The following is a 16,378-nucleotide window of genomic DNA, read 5'->3' on the forward strand; positions in this document are numbered from 1 at the left end:
GAGATTTTTTTTAGCAGAATAGTATCAAATACAGAACCATGAGAATTCCATGTTTCCGTCTCCATTTCCCTGTGTGCTGCCTGGTTTTGTGTGTCAGCTTGACACAGTTAGAGTCATCAGAGGAAGGAACCTCAGTTGAGGGAATGCCTCCATGAAATCCAACTGTCAGTCATTTTCTCAATTAGTGATCAATGGGAAAATTCTCACCCTTGGTAAGTTGTGCCTTCACTGGGCTGCTGGTCCTGGGGTCTATAAGTAGGTGGGCTGAGCAAGCCATGGTAGCAAGCCAGTAAGCAGTACCACCCCATGATGTCTGCATCACCTCCTCCCTACAGTAACCTGTGCTGTTTGATTACCTGTCCCAACTTCCTTTAATAATGAACAGCAATTCTGAAGAGTAAATCAAATAAACCCTTTCCTACCCAACTTACCTTTTGGTCATGGTGTTTTTCACAGCAATAGAAACCCTAACTAAGACCAATTAGTACCAGTGAATTGGGTTATTGCTGTGACAGACCTGACCATGATTTTGGGAGGATTGTGGGAGTACACTGGAACTTTGGACTAGAAGAGCCATTGAGTGTTGAGAGACCTCAATGGTGGGATGTTCTTTGGGAATGTGGAAGATAAGAATATTGAGAGAAGTGCAGAAAATGGAGGCCTGGTTGGCTTGTAAATTATCAGAGGGATATTTAAAGATAATATGAGGGCCATTTTCTATTTTTGAATTAAGAACATGTGATTCTGGTTATCTGGGGCTGAAAAATCAACTGTGGTCAACAAGATACCAGAACTACTAAAGCAATCATGTAGTTCTGGTTAGCCTGTTCTGAAGAATCATTGGTGATTAACAAGATACAAGAGTTACTAATGCAATCCTGTGGTTGGGGTCAGCTAGAGCTGAAGAATCAGTGGTAATTTACCAGATACCAGATTTACTGAAGTAAAACCTTTAGCATACTGGAAAAATTGAAGCTGGTCAGCTGGAGTTGAGATACTAGCAGAGATTAAGAAGAGAGCAGCATCACTGAGGTGAAATCTACCTGGAACTATTTCCTGAGATCACAGAGAGGCTGTGATCTAGAGGCAACCAAGGTTGGACATGGTGAGGCAGCCTGACTTGGTAATGTGTATAAGTCTCCCAGTTGGTACTGGTTCTGAAAGCATGAAGGGGTCATAAATATTAGCTGAGGGTTGACATTATAACCAGAAAGGAGAGGCCTTTTGTTATGGTGCACCCTTATTGGCATTTGAAGCCTCAGGACTGAAGGGGTCTTGCAAAGAATTTGAAGCTTGGCATGATGAGGAGAGTCCATGAGAGGATATTGGTGAAAGTGAAGCCCATTTGAGCAGAGGACCCCTGTGGCGTTGAGATGCCAGTACAATGGAATGACCACCAAGAACAACAGTAGATGTGGAGAGGAGTGAGTCAGAGCCTAGAACATGAGCTGTGTGTACTGCAGAGGTCAGAGCTAGAGAAGTGACCCCAGCCCTTTGGAGGATTACAGAACAATGTGAATGGATCCAAGATATTGGAGGGTTCCAATTTTCATTTTGCTTTGATTTGATCATGACTGTCTCCTGACTCTTCCCTATTGAATTTATTTTATTGGAGCCCATGGTTGAAAGACTTTGCATTTTAAAAGACTTTGGATTTTACGAGATTGCTTTTTTTAAGGGACTAAAATTTTATGTTTTGAATCTGTAAAGACTGTGAGATTTTTAAAGTTATTTAAGATGTTGGTGATGAAGAAGAGGGAAAGGATGTGGCTTTAAGGTGACATGTTTGTATGTCTACTTCGCAAGCATTCAGGTATATAGCTGGGTTTATGTGTCAACTTGACAGAAGTTAGAGTCATCAGATGAACAAGACCCAGCTGAGGAAACGCATCAATGAGATTCAAATCCAAGGCATTTTCTCAATTAGTGTCAATGGGGAAAGGACATCATGGTCGGTGGTGATATCCCTGGGCTACTGGTCCTGGGTTCAATGAGAAGCTGGGCTGAGCATGCCAGAAAAAGCAAGCCAGTAAACAGTTCCCCTTCATGGCTTCTACATCAGCTCCTGCCATATTTGAGTACCTGTCCTGACTTCCTTAGTGATGAACAGCATTAATGAAGTGTAAGCCAAATAAACATGTTTCTCTCTAATTTGCCTTTTGGTCATAGTATTTCATCAAAACAATAGGGAAAACCTAAGAAAGCCTGATAGTTTCCTCTGTGTTCATCTACAAGAACTGATAGATAAGGTGCTCAGTGTGGCCCTTCTGCTATATCCTCCCAGGAGCATCAACCTGCATCTTCCCTTGTGAGTCAATGCTTCCCAGGCATGACATGACCATTGGCCAGTTGAAGTCGCTGTAGCTCTGGTTATACACTGTAGATTTATTTTATATTATAGAGGGTCCTGATGCTACTCCTCTCCTCTCAGAAGTACAGGCAGTTAAAAGTTTCAGGCAAAGATTTTTTCAGAGATATAAACACTGAAATGTTTCAAATATTGCTTAGCATAGAGGACCACATTGGCATCAACAGTTGGGAGTTGAAACTGATTGGTGGATCTTGTCTAGTCTACATAGTGAGTTTTGGGACAGTCAGAACTACACTGTTATCCTTTCTCAACACACAAACAGAAACAAAATACAAGAACAAAGACATTTGACCACTTGCTTCTAAGGAACCCTAATATAACTTTTTGATTGACCAGTTAAAATTTTTCAGTGTCTTGCCTGTTTCTGTCACAGTTGGGATGAGTAGGCATTGTTCATGTTTCTGGAGGAAAAGTTCACACAACATTCACAATGGATCTCTAGGGCTGGATAGGAAAACATCCATGAGTTTGTTCTGGCTGTTGGAGTCAAGGAAATCCAAGAAGAACCTCTGAGAGAAAAAGACCAGCTTTGCGCACCCTCAAGTGAGGGGGGTGGCATTGGAATGTCACCATGTTCATTTTATGTTATGTCTTGGTCCACGGTCACTGGGAGCATTCAGGCAGAAGTGGATGTTTAAAACAGACATGATCTTTAAGAAGAGACCACAACCAGATTTGCGTTTGTAATCCCAGTCCACATGAAGCTGAGAGATAAGAGGAAGAAGACTGAAAACTGCATGAGATTCAAGAGATTCTGTCTCACAAACCAACACAAAAACTAAAGGACCAGAAAGAGGCAGAAGCCACATATTCTGTAGCCCAACCCACCACAGCACTGGTAAAAGAAGCATCATGTGTCTGAGAAGAGGAGTTCCTGTTCCTCAAGGGATACTCTTTTTACATCTTCATGACATGAAGGAGAAGACAGCCTTCATAGCCCATACACTTTGTTTCTTTCCATTTGGCAAAGGGACCAACTCTCTGCAAACTTGTGGCAATTGGAAGATACCATGACAACTTTTCTCACATCCCTGCTGTGTGTTGGTGAGATGCCAAGATGGGGAGGGAGAATTCTTGTCTGAGAGGGAATTCACCCCACAGGCATACCTTGTGTCCTCAGGAAATCTCAGCAGCTTAGATGTCTGGAAGTTGAGGGCTTTCTCATATTTCAGTGCAAACACAGGTATCTCTTTTGCAGCACTGAGTCATCTGGTCCTCTGGATCCCAGCATTGGCAGGTGAGTGTCTTCACAGCTGTCCCAGATTGAACATCGTTTGTGGGGACCACAAAAAACTCCTGAACAGAGCAGATGGAGAAAAACAGGTGTGGGCTGATGCTGGGTGTGCCTGAGAATGACCTGGGTCTGAGAGCTCATATCTGAGAGGGAGTTCTGGGGAACTAATTGTCATTTTCCTTGCAGGGGTCTTCTTTAAACCTATACTCCGAGCACTTCCAAGAAATGTGGTAATGACTGGAAACCAAGTGACATTCTTCTGTCAAGGGCCCTTAGAGGCCAAGGAATACCGTCTCTGCAAAGAAGGAAGTCCAGATTGCTTGTTACCAACAACCCTAAGAGAAACCGAGAACTTGGTCAAATTCTCTATCTCATCAGTTGAATGGAACCATGCAGGCCACTATAGGTGTGAATATAAGAGTGCCAATGGTGCATTAGAACACAGTGACTACTTGGAGCTTGTGGTGACAGGTGAGAGGACCCCTCTACAACCCCAACATCTGCCATGCGGTAAGGAGTATGTTCACAGTGGGGTCCCCTTTTAAATATGTGAAGAGGAGAAAATGCTTCTCATATTGCTCATGTGGGCATATGAGGATACAGCAAATGTTATTAAAATTAATAAATAAAGGCCTTTGTGTTGGACAGATAGTTGTCAGGAAGTGGATTTGGGAACTATCGTTAGGTTGAGTTGATCTGAAGGACTGTTTAAACACACTACACCTTCATGTATGTTTCTTGCCCTCTTCTCTCTTAGGAGTTCACCAGAGCAGTGTCACCCTGTCAGCCCTTCCCAGCCCAGTGGTGACCACAGGAGGAAATATGACCCTTCAATGTGTGTCACATCATCCATATGACAGATTCATTCTGATGAAGGAAGATGAGAAGTTCTCCGCGGCTTTGCCCACACAGAATATACACCCTGAGCTATTTGGTGCTCTTTTCATATTGGGTCCTGTGACCCCCAACCAGAGGTGGAGGTTCACATGCTATGGGTATTACTCCAGCAGCTCCCAGCTGTGGTCAGTTCCCAGTCGCGTCTTAGAGCTTCTGGTCTCAGGTAAGGAAATGCAGGACTTCCCTTTGATGGACATTACAACTGATGCAGGATCCCAGGAAAGGACCTGGTATGTGATGGGTGAATGAGAGCCAAGACTACTGAACCCAATGTCATAAAATGTGTGATACAGCTAGACTTGAGTTGTGGAAACCAGGATTGATAGTAACAATAGAACCTAAGATCCAGAGAAAAGTGTGATCTTTATGTGTCCTTTTGGTATTGCATATCAGATTACATGTCCCTGCAAAGGTGACCTTCTCTGTGATATTCTCCTAACAGATGCTTATTTCCCCCCCTACTTCTTTGCAGGGACCCTTCACAAACCCACCATCTGGGCTCATCCTGGCTCTGTGATCACCTCAAGGAGTCCTGTTACCATCTGGTGTCAGGCGACCCAAGAAACCCTCATCTATGTGATATATAAAGAGGGAAGCCCGGGACCCTGGGACCAACAAGCCCCAATACCCCACAACAATAAGGCAAAACTCACCATTCCATCTGCGACACAAGTGCAGGCAGGCCGATATCACTGTTACACCTACACCTCTGTGGGATGGTCACAGCGCAGTGACCCCTTAGAGCTGGTGGTGACAGGTGAGAGGACAATAAGTGTCATGATCTTTTCCTCTGTCCACAGGAAATAGTATCCCACAGGTGTGCTTCCATAACCTGTCTGCTGGAGTCAGTGTTGGCTGTGTTACAGACTGCCTGCTCCTCTCCTAGGTGTTTACCATGGCAAACCTACTCTGTCAGCTGTGCCCTGCCCTGTGGTGACCTCAGGTGGGAATGTGACCCTTCAGTGTGTCTCATCCAAAGGATATGATGGGTTCATTTTGACTGGTGCAGATCTGAAGTTCTCCAGGTTCCAGAAGGCACAGTTATTACACACTGGACAGTCCCAGGCTCTGTTTCCTCTGATCCTTGTGACATCCGGCACACATGGGCCCTTCCGATGTTATGGAAACTATACAAATAACACAAATGTGTGGTCAGAGGCCAGTAACCTTCTGGAGATACACGTCTCAGGTGAGAAAGTCTCCATGTTCCCACAACCAAGTGACACTGGAAACTCTTTTTCATTAGTGCAGCTGCCTCAAGGTGGGATTGAGGCCATGATGCCTGAAGGGAACTCTTGATTCCTAAGACCCAGAGTAGAAAAGGCCATGGCACTTTCAAAGTAGGATGGGATATTCAATGTAACAAGAATCAGGTGGATTACTTCCTGACTCTCTTCCTTCCAGGGCTGTCAAGGAAGCCCACTTTGCTGACCCCAAAAGTCCCTGTCCTGGCCCCTGGAGAGAACCTGACACTCAAGTGTTCCTCTGAGATAAGTTATGACAGATTTGCTCTGTTCAAAGAGGGAGGAAGTGACCTCACTGAAGTTTATGTTCATCAGCCCCAGGCTGGACATTTTCAAGCCACCTTCACCTTAGCCTCAGTGAATTTCTCCATTGGTGGTCGATACAGATGCCTTGGTGCACAGAGCTTCTCTTCTGAGTGGTCAGCCCCCAGTGACCCTCTAGACATCATGATCACAGGTGAGCAATGTAGTGCATTTAGTATGGACCCATCTTGGCACAGACTCAGCTGGGTGGAGACCTGGGATTCATCAAGATGATGGTGAGCATATCAGGGATGAATAGGTCGAAGAACAAGACAGTGGAGAAAGGACTGTCTTTTAGAATATAGAGACTAGATTCTGAAAGATTGGTGGGGGCTTAAAGCAATGACTGTAGTCCTACAGTCACTTTATTTTTTTTTTGTCTTTAGGATACCTCCCTGTCACACCCAATATCTCAGTGCTTGCAGGCACTACTGTGTCCTCAGGAGAGAATGTGACCCTGCTGTGTCAATCATCAGACCCAGTGGACACATTCTTTCTGTTCAAGGAAGGTGCAGACCACCCCTACATGCAACAAAGAGCAAAGTCTCAATATCTACAATATGAGGCAGAATTCTTCATGAGTGCTGTGACCTCAGCCGTTGGGGGTTCTTACATATGCTTTGGTTCTAACAGCTCATCCCCTTACCTGTTGTCATACTCTAGTGTCTCCATCGAGATCATAGTCTCAGGTGAGATGATCCTGACTTTTGTTAGCTCAGAGGGTTACTCAGGATAATTGACCTCGGAAACTTGTGGCTGGGATAGGAGTAAGTTTATCAAAGGGAGGGTTATGAAAAGAGGGTCTCCTATGTGGAGATTTAGAAGTGAACTGAGATTTCTCAATGACCATCTCACTCTCTTCTTGGGAACCTAGGAGATTCCAGGTAGGAAGCTGGGAGGTTCTGAAGATGCTGCAGTGTAGACATAAGACTGAGAAGATATGATATAGTTAGTGTAGGCTTCCACACATCATTCCCCCAACAAATTTCCCACAGTCTCCTAGAGTCCAAATATCCATTTCTATAGAGGTTTTAGATTTTTTTAATCTAGAAAAGTTGTTTCACCCTGAGTGTGTGCAGATTCTCTGTCCCTATGAGTCTACATTCCTTTATCAGCTTGGCTGATGACTAAGCTACTAGATGTGAAGCAGAGACCCCAACATGGTCTCCAGAAACCCAAAGGCTCAGAAGCTAGGTTGCAATGAGGCATCCTGATGAAGAGTGGTCCTGTTGATCTGTCCTGGGCTGAAGCACATAAAATGAGAGGAGGTGTCAGTTGCCCTGAGTTTCACCCTCCAAGTGTGTCAGGCCATGAAAAACAGCTCTTCATCCCTGTTGTATCTGACAGCAGAGGTCTAAGCAAGAACTCTATCGCAGGGTGGGTCCAGCAGGGACAAAGCTAGTTATGTGCTTGGTACATTCTTGTCTGGAGAGGTTGACATGCACTACCCTCTGTCTTGTGCGGTTCTTAGTTTCTACACATGTAAATGGAGAAGCCCTGGCAAAGACATTAAGTTCCTTTTAATGATGATCTCATCTGTTTCACATACATATAGAGAAAGATTCTAGAACTCTGTTCCACAGTGGTTCTGCCCCATCTAAAACTGTGTTGAAGACATTGTGTTGGGGTGTGGTACAGGGCTAGGATAGGACATTCAGGATCTTTCCTTCCTGTTCATGAGGTTTAGCTCCAGTGTACAGAACAAAGTGGGAGGACAGATATCCTGGACTCAGTCTTCAGCTATGCATCATTCTTCAGGCTGATCTAGGGAAGGAAAACTGACTGAAAGTATTCAGAGATGGTCATGTGTTGCATGCCTGTGAGAATGAGATACAGCAAATACAAAGACCCAGCATGGGGTATTCACACAGTAGGTTCTCTCTCTCTCTCTCTCTCTCTCTCTCTCTCTCTCTCTCTCTCTCAATTGTTCATTCATACAATGCATCCCAATCTCAGCTTCCCCTCCCTTCACTCATTCAAGTCCCCCACACACATCCACTCTGCTTCAGATTCACTACCCCTGACCCAGAAAAGAGCAGGCCACTGAGGGGCATCATTTGAACATGACACAATATGGTACCGTAATATCAGGCAAAGACAGTCACATCAAGGTTGGGTGAGGTCACCCAACAGAAAGAAGAGCATCCTAAAGGCAGGCAAATGTGTCAGATACACCTTCATCACTACTGTTGGAAGTCCCCCACAAAACACCAAACCAACAACCATAATATAGATGCAGAGGACCTAGTGCAACTCCGTGCAGTCTCCGATTGCTTCTTTATTCTCACACAGTAGATTCTCATTTACAGTTCCTCATTCATGATGTCCCTTGTCCCCTAGGACTGGTAAGCTATCAAAAGACCGTGATCGGAGTTTCTGTGGCCTTCTTCCTACTGTTCTTCCTCCTCACCATCTCCCTTCTTCTCACACTCAGGCATCAGAAGAAAAACAGAAAGGGAGGTGAGTAGGGTGTGGGAAGCCTGGGTCTCAGTGGGGAGTGGATCCCACTCTGGGCTATCTAAGCAGGGGCTCAGGGCACCATCCTCAGTGAAAGCCCAGACTGGGAAAGCTTAGACCAGCTTAGAAATACATCTGCACAATCTGAACACAAAATGTTCTCTGGAAACATGTGTAATGTCCTGTATTGTATAGACTTTTTCAACTCCTGAAAGATTTTTAACATATGTGCAATGAGTTGCAAAGGTGCCTTCTAGTCCTCACGGTGCTAGGAAAGGGGCTCCACAGCCCCTTGGCTGAGGCTCCTTCCTCTCTTGCAGTTCAGGCAAAGACTGACTTGCAGCCTCCTGCAGATTCAGTAAACAGGGACAGAAGACTCCAGAACAGGTAACTCATGCCCAGGACCATAGACCACATCTGCCCAACTTCCTTCACTGACATTTGTCTTCTTGTTTCTTCCAGCTCCAGCCCAGCTCCTGCCACCCAGGAAGAAATACTGTGTGAGAAAATGAGGGCCCAGGAGGGAGATGTCTGACATTATAGCATAACAGGGCTGGTGGAGGATCTGGGATACTGAACTCCCTCTATGTACCCTCACCCCACTACAAATTATCTTTCCATATCTGGGATATCGTAGGGGTCTGGGGAATTGAGATGTCCTGGGAATCTGGCCGGGGGAAGACCTGCATGTTTTGTTATGACAGATGCTACTGTGAAGGTCACAAAGCCTGCAGACAGCATGGAGCTGGATGTCCTGGTGAGACTCTTGATTATCCACAATGCTAAGAACTTATGATCCAATATAATGCCAAAGCAATCTCTGTTCTCCCCCTTTTCAGACCTTCGTATCATCCATAGCTGGCTCCTTGTTTCTTAAAGCACCTATATTGTGTATGCTATGATCTCATTCTTTCTTTGTTTACTTTTGACAATATGGCCCCAACTTTCTGACTTCTCAAACTCTGTCTGATTTCTAGAGTGATTTTAAGGGCTCAGAAGAGAATATGAGGGTCATAAGTTGTAGCTGAATGGTAAAGTGATTAATTTAGATGTCTAAGGCCTTGGGTTTAAACGCCAGTGATAAAACTAACAAGTAAATGAACAGGCAACACACGTAAGTGAGAATCATGTGCCTGAGAATGTGTGCACATGTGCTTAAGCACAAGCAGAAGACAGGGGTCAACATCCAATGTCTTCTTCTATTTTTCCCCAACTCATTTTCTCTGATAGGCTCTTTTCATTTCCATGGTGCTTTTTATTTGGGTGGATTGGTGCTACTGAGCACTGTGTATCAGTTGCTCCCTCAACATCACTTAGGCCCCAGGAATGTGAATTCTTGCTCAGCCTTCTTTTATGTGGCCACAATGGATCAAACTCAGGTGCTCATGTTTGCATAGCAACCACTCTGCTGCTTGACTCCTCTCCCCAGCTCCCATGTCTCCCTCTTGACCATGCTTCTGTAAGGGCTGCATTTATAGTCAGGGACAGAACTCTCTACCCATTGTGCCAGCTCAGATGGGAAATGATATTGAGATAAACAGAGTCTGAGCAATGCAAAGTGTATGAGGGAAATATATTAGAGGATGTGGGCTGAGTTATGTGAGGCAGAGATGATCAGTGTGAATTTAAAGGGAACTTGAAAGAAGCCTTCTGTGGAGAAGCCTGGGTAGAGTTTCATACAAACCTGTGATGACATGGCACATCTAAGTATGGAGCATGGTAGTGTCCTTGGCGTAGGGACATTCTCTTTCCAAAAGAGGGATGCAGTGGAGAGTACATCAGTGTGTCAGAATAATATTTCAGAAGCACAGAGAAGTAAATGGCAGGCACTCAAAGTCCCTAGAAAGTCCCAGAAGACCCCATCAGCAACAGTTTAGTTTGATAAAAATGTCTGAAGTATCATTCTTGTTCCCTGTGGAAGAATGGGTGGAGAGCCTCTGGGAAACCAGGCCAACTCCCTTTGTTACATTGTCTCTCTGCTGCAGAGCCAACATGAGGAAGTCCCCTCCAAAGACTTGTATGCCCAGGTGAAGCCCTCGAGACTCAGAAGGACAGAGATCACCTCTTCTTCTCTCATGGCAAAGGAATTATTGGCCTCAAATGACACACAGTCAAAAGCAAATCAAGTGATAGATGAGCAGGTGGGTCCTGACTTCTCTAGTGCCCCATGCTCCCGGTGCCCAACATAGACCTTCTTCTACACTTTCCCACTGCAGGCTGCTACAACAGAGGAGCCACATGATGTGACCTATGCCCAGCTGTGCATTGTGACCCCAAGACAGGGACATGTGAACCTCCCACCTTCCAGGCAGAAAAGTCCAACCTGAGAACATACTCTGGCCTCTACCGATCCAGGGAGATCACACTCTGCATTCTGTGGGAGAGGGAGGATTCAGGGATGCCAGAAAACAAGATCTGTCTCAGGTGTATAGTCATAGCACAGACATGACCAGTCTTTAGGAAATCCTGAGAAATTTGAGGACTCTGATTTTGTTGTCCCTGCATTTTATAAAAAAGGCAAATGCTTTGTTAGTGACCAATGCATAAAATGAGGAGAGAAGAAAGGAATGAAGAAAGTTTCATTTTTTGTGTTGTCTTTTAATTTTCATTTTTGAGATTCCATTATAATTACCGCATTTTTCTCTTCCCTTCCTTCCTTCCAGACATTTCCATAGATCCTTCTAATTCAGGACCTCTTTTTTCATTTAACACATGTACATATGAAGATGCATGTAGAACATTTTAAGCATTTTTACCCTGAATATATACCTTCTGTCAAATATATCTCAATAAAACTGAAATTTGAATGATGAAGTCACATTAATATAATGTAGCATGAACCAGAATAATTCAGAATTGATCTGAACAAGCATGAATAAGGGTCCTGAAAATTGAGGAGTTGAGTGGGAAGATCTAGTCTAAGTTGCTTAAAATGCTCTACCTATTTACTTAGATAATATTATATATCATTCTGAGGTCTTTGATGCAGTTGACGACTAGATAGCTATAATTATTTTCCTTGGTTATGATAAAAGATAAATTAGACATAAACCTTTAGACTAACAAATATAGGATAGATAGAATATTTTCTTTAATTTTGCCAAATACAAATAGACTAGATATTGTTACTATAATTCTTGCTTGATAATTGTTTTGTTATATGTAATTTTACTATGTTAAAGTTAAAATCTTCCTTTTTGAAAAAAAAGAAAGGGGTTAATGCTGTGGATATCAGTCCGTATGCTGTGAATGTGTTACTCTGATTGGCTGATAAATAAAATGCTGATTGGCCAGTAGCCAGGCAGGAAGTATAGTCAGGATAAGCAAACAAGGAAAATTGTGGGAAGAGGAAGACTGAGTCAGGAGATGCCAGTGAGCCACCTAAGGAGCACCATGTAATGATACACTGGTAAAGCCATGGAACATGTGGCAACATATAGATTAACCAAAATGGGTTAGTTTAAATGTAAGAGCTTGTCAGTGGTAAGCTTGAGCTAATGAACGAACAGTTTTAATTAATATAAGCTTCTTCTAAATGATTATTTTACAAGTGGCTGCAGGGTCTGTGGGGCTGGGCAGGATCAAAAAAACCTCTAGCTACACTAGTCTAAGAAATAAAGAAGAGAAAATCAATAGTTAGATGAGAGATGTTGCAAAAGTTATGCCTTACACCACACAAGTCTATTAAGAAACTCACTATCTCATATACTATTAGCAGTAGGGAAAGGGACAAGGTTAGCAGAGAGACAAATCAATTTTATGAAAGAAAGCGTGGGGAACATCAACCAGATCCTCTAGGATAAGAACCAAGCACAGGAGGCAGAGTCCTGTCCACAGACCTGCAACCTCATCTCCTAGGAGGCAATGGCCCCAGTGTCAGACTGGCTTCATGTCTAATCTTGGATGAGGACACTGGACTATGGTTCCATTTGTTCTTTCATCGGGGGCTCCTAGAAAGTCTTGGGTTGTTATGGCTTCCTGGACCAAATCATTAATAAACATATAAAATACCTTTCTAAGTCAATGACCTCATTTTCATATTGAGAATACAGAAAGAAAGCAGTAGCATGTTCTATATTAGGAATAGGGATGGACAAGATCATGATGGGGAAACCTATAGAGATGACCAAACCAAACTAGTGGGAACTCATGAACTTTAGACCAACAGCTGTGGAGTCTCCATGGGACTGGATTAGCCCTCTACATTAACAAGACATTTGTGTAGCTTGACCTGCTTAAGGAGCCCCCTGGCAGTAGGATCAAGATCCATCCCTGGTACACGAGCTGGCTTTTTGGAGCCCAGTACCTATGGTGGGACACCTTGTAAGCCTTGGTGCAGGGGGAGGGGTTCGAACCTGCCTCTATTGAATGGACCAGGCTCTTCTGACTCCACATGGAGGCCCTACCTCGTTGTAGGAGAGGATGGGAGTTGGCTTGGGTGGAAAGCTGGGGGACAGGAGTAGGTAAGTGTAGTGGGTAGCTATTCCAGCTTGGATCTGGAAGTTCCAACCCCCATTGGGACTCTGGCAACTGTCACACCTATGAGGCGGGGCCAAGGGAGGCATCTGGAGACCCGAGACCTGGATGGGCAAGTGCTCTCCTCTCTCGGTTCCTGGACCCTGGACGGTGGAGGTTGACTGAGCAGAGCTCCAGAGAACACCGCTGAACTGCGATACACCTTCCCCAGACCCCCGCAACTTATCTATTCCTTCATTTGTAAGTCACCCACTAAATAAATCTTCCTTTTAACTACGTGGAGTGGCCTTTATAATTTCTCCAATAGGGAAGAGAGGGGAATCTTTGGTTGGTATGTAAAATGGATAAAACATTTCTTGATAAAGTAAAAAAAAAAGAAAGTAGAAAATGGAATACTTGGGAAAAGAAGGTGGTGGGGGGACCAGCAAGAGGAGGAAGATGGTACAAGAGAAGGACCGGAAGGTTAAATGTCATCAGTGCAGTGAAACTTAGAATTGAGTACAATTTATGCATGTCAATAAAGACGGGAAAAACAGTGCCCTCCGAACTACAAAACAAATCAAATCAAACAAACAAAAAAAGGGAATATGGGTAGAAATGATATAGGAAGAAGTTATAAGGTAAGAACACAGGCAGTCCCTGCTAAGCAGAATATAGAAGCAGGTGAAACACTCATTTTAGGCCTCCCTGGGCTACACAGTGTTTTCAATGCCAGCACAAGAATGACATGCTGGCATGGACTGTATGACTTAGATAATCCTTTTGTAGTTGTGCTGTATGTTTATCTTTAAAAGCTAATGTTCTCTGTCAATATCTTACAATCTTCAACTTGTATATAATGCATTTTACCTATGCTCTCCCCACATCAATTTTTATATACCTTCCACTTCCTTAAAAATCCACCCCTTTTCAATGATTAAAGAAACTGCTCCATTTTGTGCTGGGCATCCATCTTAGTACTCCCTAGCTGTTTGTCTCTGACTCCAGTCCCTCCCTGCAAGATAATGTCCCAGTAGGCCTGACTCAGTAACCTCCAACCCAGAAATGTATAGTGTGGCCATCTATGTCTTATGATATTGCTAACTTCTTTTTGGCTTCTGTTACCTGCTTATGTAGATAGTCAAGGACCATTTTGAAGTTGCTTTGATTATTTAATTTTGGCAGAACAAAATGGCTCTGGCTAGCTTGTGCAGAAACCAATGTTCATTCTACTTGTGTTTTTTCCCTTAAAATCCTCCCCTTATCCTCTTTTTCATGGCAATCTGTAGGTTGGCTCAGAGATCATTGTTCTGCTAGCAGTAATCACTAAACTTCTTAATTATAACTGGATTGTCAATGGACTTTCCCAGAGGTGAGGAACTACATAACACCCTCTCTTCCCATCACTTTTCCATATTCATGTCTTTGGGATGAGATGTGTGACTCATTTAATCACAGTCATATGTGTGACAGTTGGGTTGGAACTGTGACCTTGGGTGAGCAGTAGGTGCTCAATAGAGGAAATGACTCTTTCCTTCTATGGATCTATAACTAGGAAGCAGTTTATCAGTGAGGGATAATGGTCCTCTGTAAACCATCTCTTTTCATTCCTGGCTGTTCATCTTTTGCACTCATCAGCTTGTTGAGAGGTTTTAATTCTTTTTTTTTGTAATGGCTGTGCATTACTCAGCAGATGACATTTCAGCCCAGCGGTAGTGGCGCATGCCTTTAATCCTAGCACTTGAGAGGCAAAGGCAGGAGGATGAGGGAAGGCCATCACAGGTTGGAGGCCAGCCTGAGCCACTAAGTGAGTTTCAGGACAGCCAGGACTGTTACATGGAGGGTCAGAGCTTAATTTGCATGAAGTTATGTACTTAAGTTCCATCTGACCTAGGTGGTGTCTCCATCTGGAATTTACCTTAATTCAGGAGACTAGCATGTGGTGGTCTGCAATGTTATTTGTCTGTCCTTGGATGTAGCTAAGGGAGAGATCTGATTCCAGTGCTAAAAAGAGAGAAACAGATGGGCCTGAGGGATGGAAGCCTTTCCTGAGGCTGTTCTCCAAATACCTCAAATGTATATGTCCAAAGAGTGATCAGTCCACTGTTAGCAATTTGTAGGGAAAAAGTCAATTGGGAAAACTATGAAGGCACACATGATATTCACAACAGAAGACAGTTAATATATAAAAGTCACATAGCACCAAATGCTCCCTGAAATTTGGATTCCTCTGAGGGAATTCCTTGATCTCTTCAGGAGGTGGCCTTGCCATAACCAGCTGAGTTCTTACATTATATTCCTGTGGCCCATAGCAATTTACACCTGTTTCCCTGGAAGAATCAGATTCATGAGAGTCAGAGGTCCTGTATTTCTTCACAGGCAAGAGAGGTGTATTTCAGAGTGAGTTGCCTGGCACCAGGATTCCTGTCTCTCCAAGACTAGCAGTAAGGAATGCAAGTTCCCTTTTTTCCAAGGTCATTGGGTAGTTTTTAATCTTGACAGGGGTAGTTGCACTTTTTAATTGAGCGATTACAGGTTCTTAGTGTTGGGCCAGTCCTGGGGGGTTGTTTTTTTCTAATATCCCTGGGAATCTTCGTTTTCAAGCTGTGAGGTAGTTCACCTGTATCTTTTGATTGGAGGCAGAACTTTCAGCTAGAAGATATTCTTCTGACCAAGGGTAAGAGACTAAAATTTTGTTTACTATTTGTTAATGTACCTATCTCATTATCAAATAAGGTGACAGTTGCTATCTATTCTATTTCCATTTCCAAAGAAGGTCTTTCTGTTTCCTCTAGTTCATTACTACCTACTGTAGTTCTATAGACTTTGCTTTGTAACCATTGACTTCATAGCTAATATTGTCATCTAAGCAAATACATATCATGTTCATCTTGCTGATTCAGGCATACAGCAAACAGAAAGATTTTTTTCTAGTTCATCCACTTGCCTGCAAATTTCATGTTGTATTTTTTTATTTATTTTTTTTTCATTTTACATACCAATCCCAGTTCCCCTTACCTCCTATTTTCTACCTCCCCTCCTCCCCTCATCCCATTCACTTCTGGGGGGGGTAAGGCCCCCCTTGAGGAGTCAACAAGTCTGGCATATCAAGTTGAGGTAGGACCAAGCACCTCCCACCCCACCTGGCATCAAGGCTGAGAAAAGTATTCCACCATAGGGAATGGGCTCCAAAAAGCCAGTTCATGCACCCGGGATAAGTCATGGTCTCACTGCCATGGGCTCCACTGTCAGATCAAGCCCCACAACCATCACCCACATTCAGAGGACCTAGTTCTGTTCCATGCAGGTTCCCCAGCTGTCTTTACAGAGTCCATGAGCTCCCACTAGCTTGGATCATCTGATTCTATGGTTTTCCCCATCATAATCTTGACCCTCCTTGCTCATATGACCCCTCCT

At 43.7% G+C, this 16,378-nt stretch overlaps 2 protein-coding genes and 1 long non-coding RNA gene across 3 annotated transcripts; all 3 read left to right on the plus strand.

Moving 5' to 3' along the window:
- The first annotated feature begins 3,082 nt into the window (after window positions 1-3,082).
- On the plus strand, window positions 3,083-4,057 carry LOC143272822 (uncharacterized). The gene is made up of 3 exons (XR_013050402.1): window positions 3,083-3,415; window positions 3,570-3,608; window positions 3,792-4,057. It is a non-coding gene; the product is annotated as an uncharacterized LOC143272822 (long non-coding RNA).
- A 53-nt stretch (window positions 4,058-4,110) lies between these two features.
- On the plus strand, window positions 4,111-8,897 carry LOC121826301 (leukocyte immunoglobulin-like receptor subfamily A member 6). The gene is made up of 8 exons (XM_076555916.1): window positions 4,111-4,115; window positions 4,466-4,665; window positions 4,975-5,259; window positions 5,389-5,691; window positions 5,907-6,203; window positions 6,436-6,738; window positions 8,390-8,509; window positions 8,827-8,897. Exons 1-8 carry the CDS (start codon window positions 4,111-4,113, stop codon window positions 8,895-8,897), a joined length of 1,584 nt encoding a protein of 527 aa, XP_076412031.1.
- Window positions 8,893-11,313, plus strand: LOC102906612 (neutrophil immunoglobulin-like receptor 1). Its single transcript, XM_076568876.1, has 4 exons — window positions 8,893-9,006; window positions 9,211-9,263; window positions 10,492-10,647; window positions 10,723-11,313. Exons 1-4 carry the CDS (start codon window positions 8,901-8,903, stop codon window positions 10,831-10,833), a joined length of 426 nt encoding a protein of 141 aa, XP_076424991.1. The 5' UTR covers window positions 8,893-8,900; the 3' UTR covers window positions 10,834-11,313.
- The last annotated feature ends 5,065 nt before the right edge of the window (window positions 11,314-16,378 follow it).

The sequence above is a fragment of the Peromyscus maniculatus genome, chromosome 1 (assembly GCF_049852395.1).
Source record: "Peromyscus maniculatus bairdii isolate BWxNUB_F1_BW_parent chromosome 1, HU_Pman_BW_mat_3.1, whole genome shotgun sequence".
Classification (NCBI taxonomy): Eukaryota; Metazoa; Chordata; class Mammalia; order Rodentia; family Cricetidae; genus Peromyscus; species Peromyscus maniculatus.

Excerpts from the sequence above, each read along its gene's own strand:
- LOC102906612 (XM_076568876.1), top strand. The coding sequence starts at position 8,901 with ATGCCCAGGACCATAGACCACATCTGCCCAACTTCCTTCACTGACATT. Across the intron at positions 9,007-9,210 it reads CACCCAGGAAGAAATACTGT|ATGCTACTGTGAAGGTCACA; the intron begins GTGAGAAAATGA and ends TTGTTATGACAG. Across the intron at positions 9,264-10,491 it reads GCATGGAGCTGGATGTCCTG|AGCCAACATGAGGAAGTCCC; the intron begins GTGAGACTCTTG and ends TCTCTGCTGCAG.
- LOC121826301 (XM_076555916.1), top strand. Across the intron at positions 6,204-6,435 it reads TCTAGACATCATGATCACAG|GATACCTCCCTGTCACACCC; the intron begins GTGAGCAATGTA and ends TTTTGTCTTTAG. Across the intron at positions 6,739-8,389 it reads CATCGAGATCATAGTCTCAG|GACTGGTAAGCTATCAAAAG; the intron begins GTGAGATGATCC and ends CTTGTCCCCTAG.